At 41.2% G+C, this 21,388-nt stretch overlaps 1 protein-coding gene across 1 annotated transcript in view; it reads right to left on the bottom strand.

Annotated features, from left to right (window-relative positions):
• LOC127411381 (ankyrin-3-like) overlaps nt 1-21,388 on the bottom strand; it is a 155,598-nt gene that overhangs the window by 4,155 nt on the left and 130,055 nt on the right. The window contains 11 exon segments of the mRNA XM_051646906.1: nt 1,837-1,920; nt 2,677-2,757; nt 3,081-3,261; nt 6,428-6,840; nt 6,842-7,497; nt 9,906-10,049; nt 10,198-10,329; nt 10,789-10,863; nt 11,589-18,719; nt 20,462-20,540; nt 21,115-21,141. Of these exon segments, the coding sequence (XP_051502866.1) occupies nt 1,837-1,920; nt 2,677-2,757; nt 3,081-3,261; nt 6,428-6,840; nt 6,842-7,497; nt 9,906-10,049; nt 10,198-10,329; nt 10,789-10,863; nt 11,589-18,719; nt 20,462-20,540; nt 21,115-21,141 (9,003 nt within the window).

Genomic DNA, 21,388 nt, shown 5'->3' on the forward strand with positions numbered 1-21,388 from the left:
GCAAGGAGGCGGGAACCGGCTGAACAGTCAACATAAAGTTTTAATGATAAAAATGAACTTAAAACAACATAAACCATAAACAAACACAGACAAACATGCAGCGTGGCCGCGTACGTCTCGCTCTCTCTCGAACTAGCACCTCTGGCTTCCCTTTATCTTGCTCTCCCGCTGATCAGCTGATTCAGTGCCGGCCGTGCACCATCACGGCCCGGCCACGCCCTCCTCCTTGTCACAGATGTTTATATGATTTGGGCAAACCTTTTCAATCCTGTTTACATGCTACTTGCCAATACTCTGATTATTGTTGAGAAATGTGATGCGTTAATGCTTTTATAAAATAAAATTACAAAAAAAACATCTTGTTGCAAATATGTATCTTTAAATATAGGTTGGCTTAAGGAAAATTAGTCAGTCAGTTTGTGAGTCTTTTTGAACGATTTATTAAAAGAACCAGTTAATAAGAGTCATTTTCGACTACATTGGATGCACTGTCTCATTTGATTCACTAAAAATAATCGGTTAATAAGAGTCATTAGTTTATCGGAATACATTGGTTGCTATGCCTGTTTTGATTCACTAAAGAGAATCAGTTCATAAGAGTCACTTGTTTGTGAATTGGAATATGCACGCTGGCTGTTGTTGTGCTCCCCCTACACAAACTCGCTTGAAAGATGTACTTGCCTTTTTTTTTTTTTGTGGAATACGGTCTTTTTTATCTCACCAACATTCAATTAAGACTTAAAATGGACAGGGCCTGGGTAGCTCAGTGGTAAAAGACGCTGGCTACCACTCCTGGAGTTCGCCAGTTCTCCTAAGCAACCAAATTGGCCCGGTTGCTAGGGAGGGTAGAGTCACATGGGGTAACCTCCTTGTGGTCGCTATAATGTGGTTCGTTCTCGGTGGGGCGCGTGGTGAGTTGAGCGTGGATGCCGTGGTGGATGGCATGAAGCCTCCACATGCTCTATGTCTCCGTGGCAAGCCACAAGATGTGTGAGTTGGTGGTCTCAGACACGGAGGCAGCTGGGAATGTTGACTGAGGCGAATCACTACGTGACCACGAGGACTTAAAAGCGCATAGGGAATTGGGTATTCCAAATTGGGTGAAAAAAAATAAAATAAATAAAATTCAAATGGATATTCATAACTCGGGAAAATATGTTTTCTTGGGGCTGTAGATTCTGCAGTTGGGGAGCACCACTGCTGGAAAACAGTGCAAGAAACTGCCATTTCACATGGCACCGAGAAGTAAGTGCAGCATCTTCTGTTTCGCGATGTTTTCGAACCTATGCTTGAGTGTAACATCATCCGTCTGCAGCACAGGTGCACTTTGGTCAGACTGGAAGAAATGCGATTAAAGCATTTACATGCCAGTATAAAGCAATTCAAATAGGAGCAGTACTCCACATATCATACCGCGATTATCATTTCTCTGATTATTAGCATAATTGCAATATCATAATCCCAATATTCTGTTTACAAGAGCAACAGTTTAATCACAGTATTGCCTTAATCGCATTGTAATCGCATTATGAGGGTGCATGTAAACATAGTCAGTGGCAAAAGGCTCTGATGCAGCATTTCATTTCTGCAGGACCAAGACGCACCTAAAACTTGAATACTTTTCCTGCCTTGCAAAAATTGGTACAGTATTTCCATAAGGAAATGCAAATCTAGTTTATTTTTGTCTCAGTGTCTTTAAATCAGCTCTGGAGATAAATAGGCTAAGAAATTGCAAGCAAGTTAAGGGAGTAAAAATGCTTCATATCAGACAGATCACAGATAAAAGAGAATTTGATAGATACCGAAGATGAAACATATAGGGAACAACAGAGTTACTTTTCTGGTGATGATGTTTCCATCTTCATCAATAAACTGTTCCTCCGAAACTGACTCGCCAGGAATGTTTCGTGCCTCCTCTCCCTAAAACAAGAGAGCCTTTGGTTTAATAAGCTGACACACACACATCCAGCACACCTTCAAAAGCGGCACACCACACCTACAAGCATGTTCCCACACACCCAAAGCAGCCATCTGAACCTGGCAAGCAAAGCTGGAACTTTAAATATGAGCCAACAGGCCTTCATGCACTGCATCACCACCTTTAGAGATCACACAAAGTAGTTCGTTTAAAAACACTCTTTCAAATCAAGCATCTTTCACTCACTCTCACACATACATTAAAGGTGAAGTGTGTAATTTCTCACTCCACTGGTTGAGCTAATGTTGCTACGTTGGGCTGGTTAGGTTGCTCAAACTAACAGCAATATTGTAATAGCATCACAGAGCCACAGCATTTACACTTTTTGGGGTAATCAACCAACAAATGGTTTACTTATAACTGTCTCTGCATTTTAAGCTAGGATAGGAGAAATAATTTTAACATCGCAATTACACACATCACCTTTAAAGCTACTAAAGCTGAAGACCAGATCACCAAAAAGATGAAAACCTAAACCAAGCACCTGTAAGTGCAACAAGTACAAAGAAACCAACACACAGCAAGAACCAAGTGATCAGACACATGACCAAAGACCTGATCATGATGCATATTTTGACTGGATGAATCGGATTCAGTCCACAGGTGGCACACATTCAAAATCCACTCAAATTGGACCTGGACCAATATCCCTTGTAGAGATCTAAACCTGACAGCCCTGTGGTTTAGCTGGCAGGTACCTTGAGAATGAGACGTCTACGGAACACTTTGGTGGTGACAGTGCGCTCTTCATCCAGGCCGCTCTCTGTTGATGAACGCTGCTAATGGATGCATATAAAGTACATCTTAACATGTGTGTCTGCATTTGTTTTTTCAGTTCTTTCTTTGTTCTCTCTTGTTTAATTTGTGTATATTGTCAGTGTATTCACTCTTCAGGAGTACATAAACCTTACGAGGGTAAATGGATGTGAATGAGAAAACAAAAAAGGGTTCAAAAGTCTTCATTCTATTTCACATGAAACAGTATCTCATTTCACACTAACAGAGATAAAGATTGAATTCAAAACATAGATATCAGCTGATGCAAAGAGAGCAGCATAATCTAATCAGCTATTAACTGCTGGTAATCTACTGATTATCTTACTTGGACTTTGTGCTCAACAATCAGAGCTCCTTCTTGTTTTCCCGCCCTTGCCTTCACTCCATTGGCTGATTCCTGAGACACTGAACTGTAGGGCATGGTGCCGGAGTGCTCACCGTTTTGTCGAGGTCTTCCTGAATCCCCTCTAGATGACGATGTCACAGAGTCACTGGAGTTCTCTTGACTGAAAGAGGGTTTAAATAAAAAAAAATTAAAGGCTAACTGGACAAAAATCATAAGTTAAGAACAAATGAAACTTTCAATGATTCTAGCAGAGAATGCATCAAAAACTAACACTGAGATGATTTAAAGCACACATTTTGGTTAATCTGTTTTAACTAGTTCATGGAAAAATTTTAATTGTCATAATTTACTAACGCTCATATAGTTACAAACCCACATGTCTTTCTTTCATTGAACACAAAAGATGTTATCATTCATGTTCACATATATTCAAATATTCTGCATGAAGATGCATCCCACAAGGTTTGACATCATTAATGCCGAACATCATAGCTTCTTGCATATCATGTGACCATTTACAGCACAGCAGTGTAAACAAGATATGAGAACAAAGGCAGTTTGAGTCAGTTTTTCAAATATTACTTTGTGTTCTGGTTGGTTTCGGCTTTGTTATTAAAAACATACATAATTTTAAATATTTAGGTAATATAATTATATTTTATATAATAGGCTAAATTTATTTAATGTATATTATTTCTAATTTTAAAGTAAGTTGTTTCGCTCTCATAAACAGATACGCGCAAACGGATAAGTTAGGGGCTGTTCACAGTAAACATGTTTCTGCATGTGTCTGCGCTGTTTTGTTTTTCTATGTAAACACTGTTTTTTTTTTTACCTGCATTTTGTTTTATACGTTGAGTTTAGCTTTTTTTTTTTAATTGCAGGTGTCACAAAGATTCAACATTCTGAAGAAGTTCAGGTTGCAAAGAGAACTTACATACCGCAACTCATGTCACAAAACTGTTACACATGATTCCAGACTGTTGTTCTTCAAACAAAATTTGAATACTGTTATGTCTATGATGCTTAAATAAAATACAGCCTATTGTAATGAATGTACTGGCTTGAAGAAAAAATTATAAAGAGAGTGAGTAATTTCAGGTTCAGGTGTAACATCTGACGGTACCGATCAGGCTAGGGTTGGTCACATGGTCTCGGGTACGGGCTTCAACTTGAAGCAAAAGTTCACTCAAAAATAAAAATGCTCTCATCATCTAATGACCCTCATGCCAGCTCTGTAGGTCCCTACAATGCAAGTGAATGGTGACCAAAACTTTAAAGCCCCAAAAAGCACATAAAGGCAGCATAAAAGAAGTCCAGACTCCAGTGGGTAAATCCATGTCTTCTGAAACAATCTAAGCGGTCCTAGTGCTTGTTGAATGCACGGAGTGCTAGATGGTGCTAGGAAGTGTAATCGAGCTTGAAATCATGATCGCCAAGGAGACTGCTGATGTCCAGATTTATAGTAAAAAGGAGTTACGTTTTGGTTTGTTCTCATCCAAAACCGATGGATCGCTTCAAAAGACATGTTATAAACCAATGGAGTCTTATGGATAACTTTTATGCTGCCTTTATGTGGTTTTTGGAGTTTTGGTCCCCATTCACTTGCATTGTATGGACCTACAGAGCTGATATATTCTTCTAAAAACCTTAAAGGAATAGTTCACCTAAAAATGAAAATTCTCTCATTATTTACTCACCCTCATGATATCCCAGGTGTGTATGACCTTCTTTCTTCACCAGAACACAATTGAAGAAAAATAGAAAAAATATTTCAGCTCAGTAGGTCCTTAAAATGCAAGTGGATGGTGATTTTGAAGCTCCACAAATCAGTCAGCATAAACGTCATTGATACGACTCCAGTGGTTAAATTAATGTCTTTTAAAGCAATACGATCGCTTTTAGTGTGAAAAAATATCAATATTCAAGTATTTTTTAACTATAATCCAACGCTTCCGGTAAGATTCATGAGAGAGTGGTCTCTCGTTTGATGTATTCGCATTGCCATGTATGAAAGACCTCTGCTCGTTTGGGAAGAAGGATGCAGGAGCTGGGTGCACATCCAAACATACAACATTTGTCGTCACACTTTTCATTGTCTTCCCATTCACACATTGCTTTTCAGCATCACACACTCTAGTGGCTTTTCAGCTCACTGACCATGCAGTCGTTCTGCTTTTCAGAAGCAGCTCTCAACCACACATGCACGGCCTTGTTGCGTCTCCTCTCTCTCTCTCTCTCTCTCTCTCTCTCTCTCTGTGTTTCCCCCGACTGCAGCTCTGGTTGCGGCTTTATCCGTCGCCCGCCAACACGCAATCACCAACAACTGGGTGAGATAATTCGCCCCAGGTGTCCATCCTGGCCTCGTTCAGCACCGTCGTCACTCGGGCCCGCTCGCCACACCATGTTATGGACATAATCTCACATTCTCCTCTCGGTTGAGACATCCAGGATAAGCACACAAATGCACCATTGTGAGTAAAGAAACAGATAAATACAGATCTAAACCAAAACCAACAAAGCTTCTGTACAGTGTTCCTCCTACTCGGCTGTAAAACAGCGCTGCTCTTCCATGTGTGTTACCCGTGACTCTGTTCTCACGTCTCACGTGCCAACGCGATTACGTCACATGTGCATACCGCTGCTGACCGGAAGCAATGATTTAGAGTTAAAAAAGTACTTAAATATTGATAATTTCCGCAACAAAAGCAATCATGTCGCTTTAGAAGACATTAATTTAACAGCTGGAGTCGTGTGGATGACTATCTGTTCTATTTGGAGCTTCAAAACTCGGATCACCAACCACTTCCATTTTAAGGACCTACTGAGCTAAAATATTTTTCAAATTTTCTTCAAATGTGTTCTGGTGAAGAAAGAAAGTCATACACACCTGGGATATCATGAGGGTGAGTAAATTATGAGAGAATTTTAATTTTGGGTGAACTATCCCTTTGTTCTGCAGAAGAAAGAAAGTCATACACATGTTGGATGGCATTAGGATGAGAAATGTTAACTTTAATACCCGACCTTTAGAATCGCTTCAGAAAACTTTATGTCTGTATTACTTTTATATAGCATTTTTGCCTTTTTGGAGCTTGACAGTCCCAGGTCATTATATGCTTTTGTTGAATGGAGAAATCATCTTTTGTGTTTAATTGAAGAAAAGAAAGTCATAATGGTTTGAAAGAAGTGTATTTGAGTAATTGATGACACAATTTTGAACTATTTCTTCAAACAATGAGTGGTTTAATGCAAGTATAGTCACTACAATAAACTTTCTTCATTGTTCTGCAAAGGTGTTTTATGAGTGCCTTAAAGTCAAGTACCTGTTGTCCTGTCTGTCCATGTGGTCAGAGCTGAGACTCCGCCCTGAAGTGGGCGGTTCTACATTAATGTTGGCAGTCTCAATGAGCCAGCCTGTGGAGAACGAGCACAACTCAGACTCAATTTGTTCAACACCTCTTACTATCTCACTCCCTTTCTCATTCACTTCCCTCTCGCTCTCTTCGATGTTGCCTCCTGACACCTCCAGTCGCTCCTGTCTCTTTTCACATTCCTCCTCATCCTCTCCTCCTGAGTCAGACTCCCTCAGGACCTCTGCCCAGGGTCGCAAAGGGAGATTACACTTATCCTGACCTTGGACCTCCTTTAAGAACATTCTCTCCTGTCCTCTCATATTAACCTCAGTTTCTTCTAATGGTGATGGTAGTAATGATGATGATGGATTCTTGCTCTCCTCTTTTTCCATGTAGTGTTAGGTCACTTTGTTCCACTGGAAGGGATGAGTTCTGTTGGGAGTGAAAAGATTCTATTTTCTCTTTCCCCACCTCATTTTCTTCTCTCTGTTCCTTGTCTTGAAACCCCTGGTAGCCCTGTATTGGATGGTCCTGCTTGATTAGAGATGGGTCTGTGTTTGCAGAGGACTGGGGTGGCATAGGGGCTGAGGGGTTACGAAGAGGTTCAGCAGGGTTTGGTTGAGATGGGAGCAGTGGATAAACCTGGGCGAGTGTATGCGTGTCAGCTGAAAGTTGAGTTGTGTGTTTATGGTTGTCGTGAGGGAGCTGAGAGTGTGAGTGAGGATCAGATAAAATCTCAGAGAGTGTGTGTGGTTGAGTGTAGGTCTCAGAATATGTTTGTATTTCTACAAATGTTTCAGAGTGAGTGTTACGGTTGTTTATGGGTTGCAACAGGGGTAAGTCACAGGGTCTGAATGGGGTGATTCTGACAGACTCTTCCTTGCTGTTCCGTTCTTGCCCCCAGGAAGGGCAATAAGGGGGAGGGTCAAGGGGCAGATCTAGGATGGGTCTGAGGTCAACAGACATAGAAGGACAGGTAGGGGGTTTGGTGGGGGTGGGGTTGGTAGTTGACTGCAGTTGAGCCAGGGTGTTGTGGTAACCTGGGTGAGATGACATACACAGATGGATGGATGTGACAGGACCCAACACAATCACACACACAGACACACATGTATGCATGATTAAACACAGACATAGACAAGCACCTAAGTCCACCTCGAAGAGCAAAAATCAAAACCACAGCATTTCACAAAGCTTATGCAGACACTCAGAGCCAACTCACAGACTGTACATGCACACAGTTAATGCACAATGACAATGCAACAGATTAAAAACTCCAGAAACTGAGGGGTTGTCAGTGTATGTGCCTGTACAATCTCCCCATTGTAAAAAAAAATGTGTGTTGATATGTGTGTTTATATATGTGAGTGAGGGTGATTTCCCCAAGCAGTGTGCTGACAGCATTTGACAAAGAGCTTCAAAATTGCAGTATCTAACTTTGGCTTACCTAACAAATTAACATGTAGCGTATATGAAAGTATTGTGTGTGAACAAAAATGCTTCTAGCTGCACAAGCTTAATTTCATGCGTTGCATTCTAAATTGCTTTCTGATGCATTTTGTAATGCAACAAGGCAAGAATTTTTGGGTCTGCATTCACATTATTGTGTATAGCATGCGTCTGGTCTTAGTATTAAAGTGTGTGTTTGTTGTGTGTATTTGAGAGTTATGCAAGACAACAGACCATAACATAAAGTTCAAATAGGAAACATTGTGCAAGTTTCAAAGTAATAGTTATGATATGTGTATGCTAATGTGGGAGACAAAAAATCTGTGGTGTTCAAATGAAGAGTTCAATAGTGGTGGAGTTGAGAGGGAGGGATGGAGTGGTGAGGGGGGGTCCTGGGGGCACACAAGGACATTGACAGCATGCACAAGGCGGCAAGAATCCAGGTGGAGGAGAAGATGGGGCAGGACTCAAGCTATGCGATGCACAGGGAGAGAAAGGAGGGAGAGGAGAAGAGCAGGGTGAGGGAGAGAGACAAATTCTACATGCAGAAATAGGAGATGACATGCTTAGAGAGGGAGAAGGAGAAAGGGAAGGCTTAATAGGAGAACTGGTTGGCAAATTAGATGCAGACATAGAGTTTGTGGGTTTGGGAGTAGAGGCTGCTGGAGGAGGGATTTGCTGAGTGGTAAGTGAACAATCTTGGGTCACATTAGTAGAGGGAGGTGCTGTAGGGGCAGAGGACAAATATGATGTAGGATGTGTTGGAGCATTCAGGCCATAGGGAGCAAGGGGCAGCACATGAAGTGGCAGAGCAAAACAAAAAAGAACATGCAGGTTAGAATCACATGCCAATGAATGTGTGAATAAGAAGAAATGAGGGGTAATCTGGGAGGGGTGCATGATGGACAGAGTGGTGACTGAGGGTGGAAATGAGGCATTGTACTGGAGGAGAGGAGAGGACAAGTCATTTCTTTGCAGTAGGCCAGGCTGACAGAGGGAGGTACAGGAGACCGTCAGGAGGAGGAGACTGCGGAGAGAAGGATGATCTCCTTTCTCTTCTTTTCCCCCCCTCTCTTTCTTTATCCCTTGCTCCAGTGCAGGGAAGGAGAGTAGAGAAGGAGAGATGGAGGAGGAAGCAGATCAACAGCTTGAGAGGCAGAGGACAGCTGAGTCTTTTAGCTGAGGCCATGTCTTGTGGTCCACTACATAACAAATGTCTGGTTTCTGAACACTTCTACCAACTAACATCAAAACAGCTTAAGGAAGAAAAACTTGGTAATAACATGCATCTTGATTAGAAGTTACACTAGCTACTTCCTATCCTTCCTAAAAAAATTACATATATATATACATATATATATATATACATATATATATATATATATATATATATATATATATATATATATATAAAATTACTTTGATACCAGAGAACTGTGTTTGTTTCATGTTCAATTGGTAATATAGTAATAATAATTGGCAATTGGCAATAAAACCATAAGAAGAGCGTGTCAAGGTGTAACAGGAAAATACAGTTCAGAGCGGCCCTTCCTACACTCGTTGAGGCAAAGCATCATGCTGTGATTGCTTCACATCACATGACCATATTCATGCATGTTCAAACCAGGTCCATGCATATGGTGTTGGGAGGGAGAGAATGGAGTAAAAGAAAATGAAAAGTCTCTGAGTACAGAAAATCTTTAAAATCAGAGACAGTGAGTGATTAAACACACTCTGCATGTGTTTGAGACATTTAAAAGGATGTGATCTGATCTATAAATTTGGGAAATGTCCAATTGTAGAGTTCAAGTACAAAACAATTTAGTTATTGGTGGCCCCTCTAATATTGAAATGTGCCAAACTGCACGGGAAGTTGGACACAAAGGTGACAATAAAAAAAGGAATGAGGGAGGAGGGGTGAGGTCAGGGTGGATGTGTGTGTGTGTGTGTGTGTGTGTGTGGGGGGTGGGAGGTTCAGCTAGATGGGGCTAAACTTTACCATCCGCCTTTTCCTGGTACACAGCGCTATCATCTGCAAAACTTCTGGTGCCTGAAATGTTACCATAGTCAAATATGGGACCTTCCAGCAGTGTCACAATATCCATCCGGTTCACTTTAGTCAAGACCACCGTCAGTGCATCCGCTAAGAACAAAAAGTTAGGAAATAAAAGTAACTTCATTTGTAGTAAAGCAAAAGGCAGTCAGCATAACAGTAGCATCAGAATCAGTGTAAAAGTGAAAAATAAAAAATCAAGGCAAGGTAGGAAAGATGGATACAAAATGATTCTCACTCGTGGCGTTTTTCCCATCTCGACTGACCCACTTCTTGAGGAGCATAAAGCTCTGGGCTGTGAGAGAATTTGGGTTCTCTGTGCGAATGTGGTTTATCTCATCCACAGAAAAATTCATCTCCCGAGCAAGCTCTAAAGAACAGTAAACCAGATCCCATTATTACTACAACCATCTCTACATGGCTGGCTAGTAAGTCAAGAAAAAGGAAAGGACATCTTAAAAATAAAATCAGAAATGTAACAAACACTGTATTATCCTTCCATCATTCTGCTGTTTCTGAGGTTTCTGATTGATGCTTCTGAGCTGTTAGGGATGTACAGTCAATCTTTGTGTGTTGTCAGTTGTGAAGAACAATGCAGGCTTATTAAAAAAAATAAAATACAGCACTGCACTGCAATACCAAGCATATGCACAAAAGGGTACCACAGCTGCTAAAATACCTCTTCCGTACATGTATTGATGATACATTCCCATTGACTAATAATGGTGATCAAATGTTTCAGGAGGGTTATAATCAATAATTGTTACCTTGAAAATAGGACTGTAAAATTAAACCTCAAATTTTTCTTATGGGGCAAAGTGAGTCTCACCTGTCCAGCTCAGTCCCAGGTGATCAGCCACAATGGCCATGCGAAGGTCTGTTCTCTCACAGGGACTCTGTGGACCTGTGACAACATACAGAACAAACATTTCTTAGTCTATGTTATTTATTTCAAATTAAAATCCAGATGACTTCCTTCTTTTCTGGCCAAATATGCTTTTTCAAATGAGGCAACTATGAATCAAATTATTTTCTCTAACAGAGGAATTAAACTCAAGATAAAACAATAAGTGACATTTTCAAATAGTACTGTGTTTGGCTAGGAAAGGAAGAACAGACAGACAGACAGTGAGCTACAATGTTTCAGCTAAACAGTTTGTGCTCTGATTCTATGTGAATTGATTTTCCATGAAATCAATGCAGGCAATAACCATGACTTTATACAAGTATATAAAAAAATTAAAACAAAATATAAACAAAAAATATATAGCTAAGATGAGGAAGTAAGCATGCAGAGAACATTGCAAATGTTTTTCTAACAAAGCTCATAAACACTGAAAGAAGTACATTTTCCTCAACAACAACATTCAGTCCAACCCCAGCACAGATAAGACTGTTCAGTGCACCACCCTCAATATGACTCAATATGACAAATTAGCTGAGGAAGGTAGGGGAGAGAGGTGGAGAGATCTGACAGGGACAGATACAGTACAGTACAGTACAGTCACACAGCAGTGATGAGAGAATGACAGGAATGACAGCTACTGTTCACGCCACAGGCAATCCAATCAGTCACAACGGTTCATGCAACTAAGGATCAAGTAAAGTTTTCAATAAAGTTTTACAAACTAGGCTTGATCTCCGCGACGGGGGGCGACCTGCGGGCCCCTTCATTCTTATTGCCCTCCTTCCCTCCTCCAGTCCGCCTACTCCTCCGTCTCTCACTGCCCGCCGCCCTTGTGACCTTTATCCTAGAGGGTGTGACCCCTCGGGAGGAGCCAGTGGAGAGGGAGTGCTGGGACTGAGAGGGGTCCGATATTGAGGTGCTTCGTGATGTGCTGCTGTCCTCCTCCGACTGCTCTCCCTGCGTCTGTTTCTCCTCGTCTGAAAGTCGTTCGGCCACCTTTATTGCTTCACCGCTAACATTCTTTAAGAACTCAATAGACTGCCTACACACTTCACTAAGGTTGGCTTTACCTGCCTCTGAACCACTAGATACCCTGTCTTTGAATGGCAGCCTTGAAGGAACTACCGGTCTGACTGATCTCTCTGACTCGATGGGCTTATTTGACCTTGGAACAACCTGAGCCGTAACAGCTGAGTTTCCTGCACAATTCTTTTTGACGTCCTTTATGGGAATCCTAGATTTGGGCTCAGTCGCTATGGGAGTAAGATCCACTTTCCTTGCCTCTGGCCTAACAACCTGCTGAGGTTTGTGCTTTCCTGAATTGTGTGTGTTAAAACTGAACCCTGTTGCCTTGACTGGGAGCCTGGACTTGAGGTGCCTGTTCTCTAAGACCATTTTACTCTGTTGACTCTGAGTGCTAGATTGCTCTGCTCTCTCAACAGACTCCTTACAGAACTGAGCCTCTATTCTACTAGCTTTCTGTAAAGTGGGTTCGGAAGATGATTGCAAATTGAATACTACACTACCACACTGGATGTAGTTGGCCTGGACATTGGATGACTCTAAATTATTGTTGTTATTGCAGTTTTCTGAGGGGTAATCTTTCCTGCCAGTTGGGGAAGTGTCAGTGCACCGGTTATCAAAGTGACTCTCTGCTAATTGTGACTCCATGCTAATGTAATCCACCATCTGACTGTCTGAAGACTCAGCCTTAACATCAGTCAGTTCAGCTGAGCCAGTGTCTTTCTTTATAGTAATGGAAGCAGCGATGCCCATCTTAATGGGGGTGCGTAATTTGGGGTCGACCTTGGAGGTTGTGACAGTGCATGAGGTGGTGTCAGCGGATGGAGGTGCGTCCAGGCAATCAGTGCTGCCCTGGGCTGTGCAGCCTCTGGATGGTGTTATGTCTGTGGTTGCCTCTACCTTCCCCTCTACAGCTCTTTCCCCTGCCTTTGAGTGAGAGGCAACTACCCCTGCATTCCTGCCCCCTTTCCCCTTGTCCCCTGACTGCCCATCTGAAGTATGCTCACCAATCTGGAAAAACTGAAGTCTCTCTTCAACAAAGTCCCTCTTGCTCATGTCAATAGCACCACTGCGGGTCATCTCAAACATCTTGCCCTCGTGGAAGGGGAAAGGGTTGGGCTCACTAGTTGGGGTACTCTCATCTGTTGGGGTTCTTGCTGGAGTGGTATCCGGCGTGGTTGCTTGTGATTTGTCATCCACTGACAAAGCACAGGGTTTTGGATCTTCATCTTTGTTTTTAGTCTCAAACGCTCCCTCCTCTTCCACTTTACCAGACCACGGATCAAAATCTAAGCCTTTAGTGGTCACAGTTTTAAAGGTAGTGTTTATGCCCTCCTCTAATTGGCAGTTAAAATAATTTTCTGTAAAACCTTGTCTATCAGGGTGTCTTCCCTCCAAGGAATATATTTTCTCCTGATCTTTCCCATTGTCTAATTTTTTCCCAGATGATCTTTTAGTTTTTTCCTTTTCCCCTGATTCCTCATTTTGAGTGCTCTCCTCTTCAATCACTTCAAGTTTGCTCTGGCTAAAGGAACGATCACCTGCTTTTCCCTCATTTGATAGGCTTGATGTTTTAGGGTCACTCAGCCCATCGTCCTCATCTTGTAGGTCATACCCATCAAGAGAATCTATCTCAGTAGCATCTGTATCATGGGAAAATTCAGCAGTTGTTGCTATAGAACAATCACTGATAGACTGATCATTTCCATTCTGTTCACATTCTACCTCTTCTCCTTTTAAAATGTCATTGATGCCTGAGTCCTGGTGTGAGCTGTTTCTCTCTGGTTTTCTAGGGTTGACATGTTTCTCACCCTCCTCAGTCATTTTGAAGGTGTATTTTTTGAGGGGGGCAGGCTGAAAAACTGATTCATCATCACTAGAGTCACTGTTGTCAGCTCCAGGAGGGAGAGGGGAGGGAGGCTGAACTCTGATTATTGGCTCCGCAAGGAAATGCCTGTCATGCTCCTCTTGGAGGTTTACCTCCATCATCTCGGTTTCTGCTTCAGAGGAAGGGCATGACCCCTTCTTTTCAAAGTTAGCTTGCTCACTTTCTAAAGGTGGTGGTGGTGGGAACTCAATGTAAGCTATGCGCTTGTCTTTTGACCTTTTTCCAGATGAGTCTTGTTTTCTTTTTGAAGGCTCTGATGATTGGGTGTTGGGTTTGGTTTTATCTGCTGGTAATTCCTTGAAAATGAATGTCTTTGGCTGCTCCTCTTCCTCTGACTCCTCTGGGATTGGGCTAGGCATTCCAGTCATGGAACCAATGATGGAGTCAGGAGCTCTGGAGTTCAGGTCGTAGCTGACCTCCTCAGAGGTAGGCGTCTCAGGTGTTACCTGACTTTTTCCTGAACTGTCCATAAACGTTACCTGCTCTAGTGTGTCATCTTCAGGGCTGCCCTGTGGGGATGGTGGCTGTTTCTGTTTGATAGTATAGAATGCTCCGCGTGTGTCATGTACTGTCCGGCTCTCATGGCTTACTACTTTCTTGTAAGTGCTCAGTTGCCCAGTAGCAGTCTCGTTCTCATACTGTTTACCTACTTGAATGCTGACATAAACTGGGAGAGGTTTAATGTTTGCAGTGACACCTGGGGTCACTTGTTCAATATAATCAACTTGGTTAGCATCAACACCATTACACACTAAATTAGCAATCTGCCTGTTGGAATCTGAGTTCATTACTGAGGACACATCACTAGGTGATTTGTTAGCACCAGAAATAGTTTTTGTGTTTCTGCCTAAGTGAGACCCTGTTCTTTCAGATTTTGTGGAATAATCTAAATTTAAAGTGCTATTTTGATGATGGTCTATAAAACTAGATGAGACCCTTACAGGAATTTGTGATTCCAAGTTTTTTTTTAGAGCACCATTGCTTTTTTCAGTATTACTAGATTTTTCTTGAATTACCAGCTCTGTATAAATGATCTTTTTAGTTGTTTCTTCCTTTGTGGTGTTTCCATTTCTGAATGAGTGTTGCTCATTCTGTGAGTCATCCTTTTGCTTATCATGCTCTAGGGTATGGGTGTGCTTTGTTTTATGAGGTTTTAGTTGCCCATTGCCATGATTTTCCCAGGTTTTTACTATTTTCCTGTCTTCGCTGACAACTTCTTCTTTGCTATATACATTTTGGTGATGTTTTGGTGAAGAGATATCTGATCTATTTTTCTGTCTGTTTCCATCTTTCTTAGAGCTTCTCTCACTTTCAGACAACTCTGTTGACTTAGGGAGATTCCCCCCAGCAAAAACTTGATAAACAGGCAGTTTACTTTCCTGCAGCTTTCTCACTGGGGATCCTGACGTTTGACCCCACTGACCCCCTTTATCTTGTTTCTGGGCCTCTGATTCAAATTTCATTCTGACTGAGCTAACTTTAGATGTTGAGGGTTGGAAATATTTAGAGGATTCACTTGCACTGCTTCCGGATGAGCAGTCCCCCCTTTTTGGGTCATCACTGTATTGAAGCAAAACCCGCCTTTCAGGGCTGCTTGGTAGGCTGGCACATTTTCTGTCATGAGAACCGTACTTATCCCTAAACCTGTCTCTGCTCCAGTCCTCTCCAGTCACTCCATTCTTGTGCACTGACCTCTCTGGGCTACTGCAAGTTGAGCTAGGCCCAGAACGAGTCTCTCTTGCATCTTGCCTGCGATGCTTCTTCTCAGGGGACTGAAGCTCATCGTTCAGTTTCTCAGTTTTATCACGAAAGAACTGTGAGACTTCACTTAGTTTTTCCTCAGCCTCTTTTACAGTTCTATCTACTCTGTCCTCATATTTATGCTTCTCTCTGTTTTTACTCTGTCTGTCTTCAGAAACTTTCATCCAGATAGACTTTTTTGGACTATCAGGATCAGAGGCATACTGCAATAGAGTGAGTTTGTCATAACTTTCATCTTCTGATGACCTACCTGACCTATCAGTCTTTAACATAAATTCTCTAAGTGAGCCACCTTGTGTTCCCTCACCATAGTAACGAGACCTGTCAATCACAGATTCATCTGAGTCTGAATGGGACGAGTCAAATTTTTCTGAGAGGAACATTTTCTCCGCAAATTTGCATGACTCTCCCCTCGTTTCAGATGACTCATCATCATGATACTCAACTGACTGTTGACTAAGCAATTTCAGGGTCTTATCATCCATCAAAGAGACAGGCATATGTACTCTGGAGTCCAGATAACAAGGAAGTGATTCCTCAGGTTCTATGTTGTCGTGTTGCTCATTGCCGATCCTATTTTGCAGTTCTTTTATGTCACTGTTGCCTTGATATATGTACATTTCTTTCTCTGGGTGATTTTTTGTTTCTCTTATAATTACTTCAGTTGGTTCAGCTTTATTGCCTTTCTCAATGTGAACCTCAATGATGCGCTCAACTTTTGGTATTGGGTCTACAGGCCTAAAAGAAGGCTCTGTCCCTTCATTGCTTCTTTTGTGCTCAAACAGGCCTGTTAACTCCCTGGATGGATCCTTCCCAGACTGGAAGGCCTTCATTATGTCTCGTACAGACATGGTCTCCTCCATTCTTTCAGGTCCAGCCTCTTTAGCGGGAGGTTTGTGGTATACCATTCTTGTAGTTGTTGTTATGTGAGTTTCCTCTTTGACCCGCATTCCTTTGCCCATCACATCATCCTCTGCATTGACTCTAGCTTGGTAAGCTTTCACTCTTTCCTTAATAGACCCGCCTGGTGATCGGGGCTCAGCATCAGCACCCCACAGAGGTTTTGACATCTTAGGCTCCTCCAATACTGGCTCCTTAGGATCATCTGAAGGCTCATAGCTTCGTATAACATGTACAACCTCAGTGCGTGTTTCAGTGATGACTGGAGGAATCTCCTGAAAGAGGCCTTTGGGGCCCATACCTTCTGCACTTTGTGGGGCCGAGGGAGTTCTCTCACTACGAGTCTCAAACCCGCTGTCTGAGAGTGGACTCTTGTCTTGGTCATGGGAGACATCATCTGGAGAGTCCAGTGCTATTTCAGGGCCAAACAATGCATCAGCTAGCTTTGAAAGTTCTTTCTCTGAAGGAGAGGGACGCATATTCATTGGAGGCATTTTGAGCTTGTGTTCCTGTAAAGCTATTGCAGGTTTTAGGACCCGTTTTTGTTTCTCCTCTCCTTCTTTTCTTGCTTCTTCTGTCCTTTGTTTAGCCTCTGCTATTTTTGAAAGAGAGCTTGTGCCAATGTCATTGGTTAGGTAGTCAACAACTTTTGCAAGGTTAAAATCTCTGTCAGAAACTGATTTTGTTTTGACTTGAGGGGCTAATGATTCATATCGAGGTGGGCATCTCCATTCATTTTGTGGATTATCATCAATGTCATTCTCCAGGACATCTTCTATCTTGCTGTTTTTAATGTTTGCCTCACTCTCTCTCAAAACATCCTTGCTAAGAATTTCACTGACTTTGACTAGATCTTGTTTGACTTTCTCCACAATCTTGTAAGGCTCCTCATCCTCCACTTTATGTTCTTTAGTGTCAGACTGATAACCTTTAGAGGTTGAATTTGCATCAGTTTGCAGAAGGGCAGACATTCTGATTAAGTCCTCCTTCATTTCAGCCACATCTTTCAGTATCTCCTGGCTGTTTGACAGAGGTGATGAAGAGGTAGCAGATTTTAGCATTCCTGGGGACTTGTACAGGGAAGTTTTGACAGGGGACAGAGTTCTGGCAAAAGAGCACTGTGTCTGGGCATTAACCTCTTGGGGCATGGCCTTCCTTGGGGAAAGGAGAGCAGCTGTTGATTTAGAGACTTCAGGGAGCTTTTTAAACTGGTGTTCTGGTAAGACATTTATAATGGAATAGACAGGTACTGTTATAGTGCTGGAAGTTACTGAAGTGGCAGAGTTGGGGGGAGATCTGAGGGAGGCATACAATGAGCTGGATGCAGAAGAACGGATAGACTGGTAAGAGGATGAGGGAGTGGAGGACATTGACTTCAGAGTGCCATAGCCAGCTGAGCAGGAATTAAATGTTTTTTCTACTTCATCAAAGGCAGCATTCACGCTTGTTGTTGCTGCATTTGTTGTGGCTTGAATCCTTTCCTGCAGTGTGCTAGTAAGATGAGTTGTTGGCAAGGAGGAGCGATATTTGTTCGGGGAAACAGTTCCATTGATCAGGGCAGCTGCTGTTGTGGCTGAGGCAGATTTCAATGGTGAGGAGAGGGATGACAGGAATCCTTTAGCAGAGCCAGAAGCATCAGCACTGGTTCTAATAGAGGAGAAGCCTGGGACAGTTTTAATGGGGGAGCTGGTTGCTGGAGGGTTTGATGTTGGAACAGACTTATAGGGCAAATTTGAGCTGTACATGTTTAGAGAAGACTTGGGTGAGGCTGGAGGGGTTATAGCAATGGAGGATCTTTCCAGCAAGGTCCCTCCAGATGGTACTGGAGAGGTCCTGGCTGACAGGCCTGCCAGGCCTTTAACTGAGACTGGATCAGGGACACTTTTCCCTGGACAGGAAAGAAGGGTAGGAGAAGCTTGGACTGGGTACTGGGCACCTTGAACCACAGTCTTTATGGGTGAGGAGATGGTTCTGTAAGATCGAATTGGTGATGCAACATCGCTGGTAGATTTGATGGAAGATGCTGGTGAACCTCCAATGATGGATTTGATAGGAGAAACGGAGTTCACAGACCACACCGACCTCAGTGGAGAGGCTGAGGGGGTATTAGATGAGGAGCTGGAGAGAGAGCCAAATCCAGACTTGGCCAGGCCAGGCACATTGACAGGAGAGCTTGTTGCCCAGGCCTGGTAGGAGCGCGTCGTAAGGACAGGCTTGTAAGCGTTGCCAGAAGGCTGCGGCGTGGTTTTTGGAGTGGTGTTATGGCCTCTTTCAGCTGTTTCTAACATAATCAAATTAATAAATATAACAAAGAAAACGGAAACAGTTAAAAAGAGAGAAGAGAAACAAGAAAAAACTTAGTCAGAGGAGAAATCTGATGAACAGCAGATGGAAATGCTGAAACTGTGGCAGTGTCTGACAATGAAAAACTATGTGAAACAAACAAAAAATAAAACAAAATGTAATCTTTGCTTGAGGCACATGGGGGTACACATAAAATTATATATATATATATATATATATATATATATATATATATATATATATATATATACATACACTACCAGTCAAAAGTTTTGAAACACTTGAAATGTTTCTCACGATCTTAAAAATCTTTTGATCTGAAGGTGTATGCTTAAATGTTTGAAATTAGTTTTGTAGACAAAAATATAATTGTGCCACCATATTAATTTATTTCATTATAAAACTAAAATTTAATAAAATAAAAAAAAGTTTTTGAAATTGATGACTTGGACCAAATAATAAAGAAAAGCAGCCAATAAGTGCCCAACATAGATGGGAACTCCTTCAATACTGTTTAAAAAGCATCCCAGGGTGATACCTCAAGAAGTTGGTTGAGAAAATGTCAAGAGTACATGTCTGCAAATTCTAGGCAAAGGGTGACTACTTTGAAGATGCTAAAATTTAACAAAGTTTTTATTTATTTTGGATTTTGTTTAGTCACAACATAATTTCCATAGTTCCATTTATGTTATTCCACAGTTTTGATGACTTTACTATTATTCTAAAATGTGAAGAAAAAAAAATATAATAAAGAATGAGTGTTTCAAAACTTTTGACCGGTAGTGTGTGTGTGTGTGTGTGTGTGTACATATATATATGTACACACACACACACACACACACACACACATTGTATATACAGCAGCCAAAAACTTACAGGGATAGTTCACCCAAAAATTTCAATTCTGTAATCATTTACTCAAACTCATGCTGTTACAAACCCATATGATTTTATTTGTTTTGTGGAACACAAAAGGAGATGTAGACAGTGTGTTGGTCTCAGTCAGCATTCACTTTCATTGCATCTTTTTACCATTTAAGGAAAGTGAATGGTGACTTAGGCTGTTGTTCTGCCTAACATCTTTTGTGTTCCACAGAAAAAAGAAAGTCATAGGGGCTTCAAACAACAGGATTGTTAAAAGACAACATTTTAATTTGTGGGTGAACTATTCCTTTAAGTTGTCTATTCCCTTTCAAATGAAAACATACAGATAAATGAGTCCAATTACAATATGTCCAGTTTCAACCAATTAAACAACTAACATTATAAAAAAATAAATAAAAAAAATGTAAAAATAGTATTGAATTCTCTGGTCTTTCATCATGAGCAACTATGAAAGTAAAATAAAATAAACTGTGAAAAACAATTCCACTGGAAACAATAATGACAATGACACAAAAATGGGTTTATTCAAAAACACAACAGGCAAAACACAAACTGTGGTAGCAAATGATATGAAATGTGGAACAATAAAAACAACAAACACCACACCAAAACCACATGATTAAGAAAAATAATCTGAAGAGGCAAAGAAGCAAGCAAACAATGTAGTTGTCAATGTCTTATGTACACAGAACATTTCAATCTGGCACTTCTGTATTTAAAAATGGCAAGATATGAGATTATTAGTCTTTATCAAATGTAACAGAATTTGTTATGCTTTGACCATGTCATTAATGTAGAGGTGATGTTTCATGAATAAAAAAAAATAAGACTCACTGGATGCTGGGTCAGCCAGATAGCTGTAGCGCTTTCGCAATGCTAATGAGGCAAAGGTATGTCGTCGATCTTTGTCATTCTGTAATAACACAAAAGTTAAAAACCCTATGTGAGAACAAAATTACTAAACTGTAGGACAATAATCTTTTTAAGCAGCTAATTAACACATTTTATTTTAACTTTAATGATTGTTTTAAAAACATTGTATTAATGTAGGTCCTTATTTTTTACAGGGTATCTTTTAAAGGTATTATTTGATATGGTGCATTTCATTTAAGATATGTTCTAAAGTCTTGAAGTCCCTTTAAGTTTTTGGTCTGTTTATGATGTACTACATATCAAACTGAAATGTGGTCCCCTATGTGAGGGTCAACTAGATAAACACAGCCCATTTCCTAACAATGTAAAAAGTTGGTATTTTCCAGTGAAACTGCATAACTTTCACTTGTAAAATAAATGTAAAAATACAGCAAAGAGATAAGCAAATAATTTTAATACCAAGCCCAAAAATAACAGTATAAATCCACTGATCAACACAGAAATACATGCCTTTGGCTGATTTTAGCCAATAGGAGAGCTACAAACATAAATAAGCACATGATTACATAAGCACCACACTAAAGGCTAAGGTGGACAAGTTATGTCATATTTACCTCATCATCAGGATCCGACTCCATTTCCTAAAATGATGCATTGCAGTAATAAATAATGGAGCAGCAGCAGCCAAGGATGATGGGTTGAGGCAAGAGGGTCAGAGAAGAGGAGCAGAGACAGGACAGTAAATGGTAGAAAATGCAAACACATGAAGGGAGACAGGTTAAGAGAGAGCAAGACAAAAAGCAAGGCAAAATGAAGTTACAGCTACAGAAGCAACAGAAATAGCTCTGTGACAAGTTTAATTTCAGTTGAAGGCTCTTGATAACATTA

The sequence above is a fragment of the Myxocyprinus asiaticus genome, chromosome 20, assembly GCF_019703515.2.
Source record: "Myxocyprinus asiaticus isolate MX2 ecotype Aquarium Trade chromosome 20, UBuf_Myxa_2, whole genome shotgun sequence".
NCBI lineage: Eukaryota > Metazoa > Chordata > Actinopteri > Cypriniformes > Catostomidae > Myxocyprinus > Myxocyprinus asiaticus.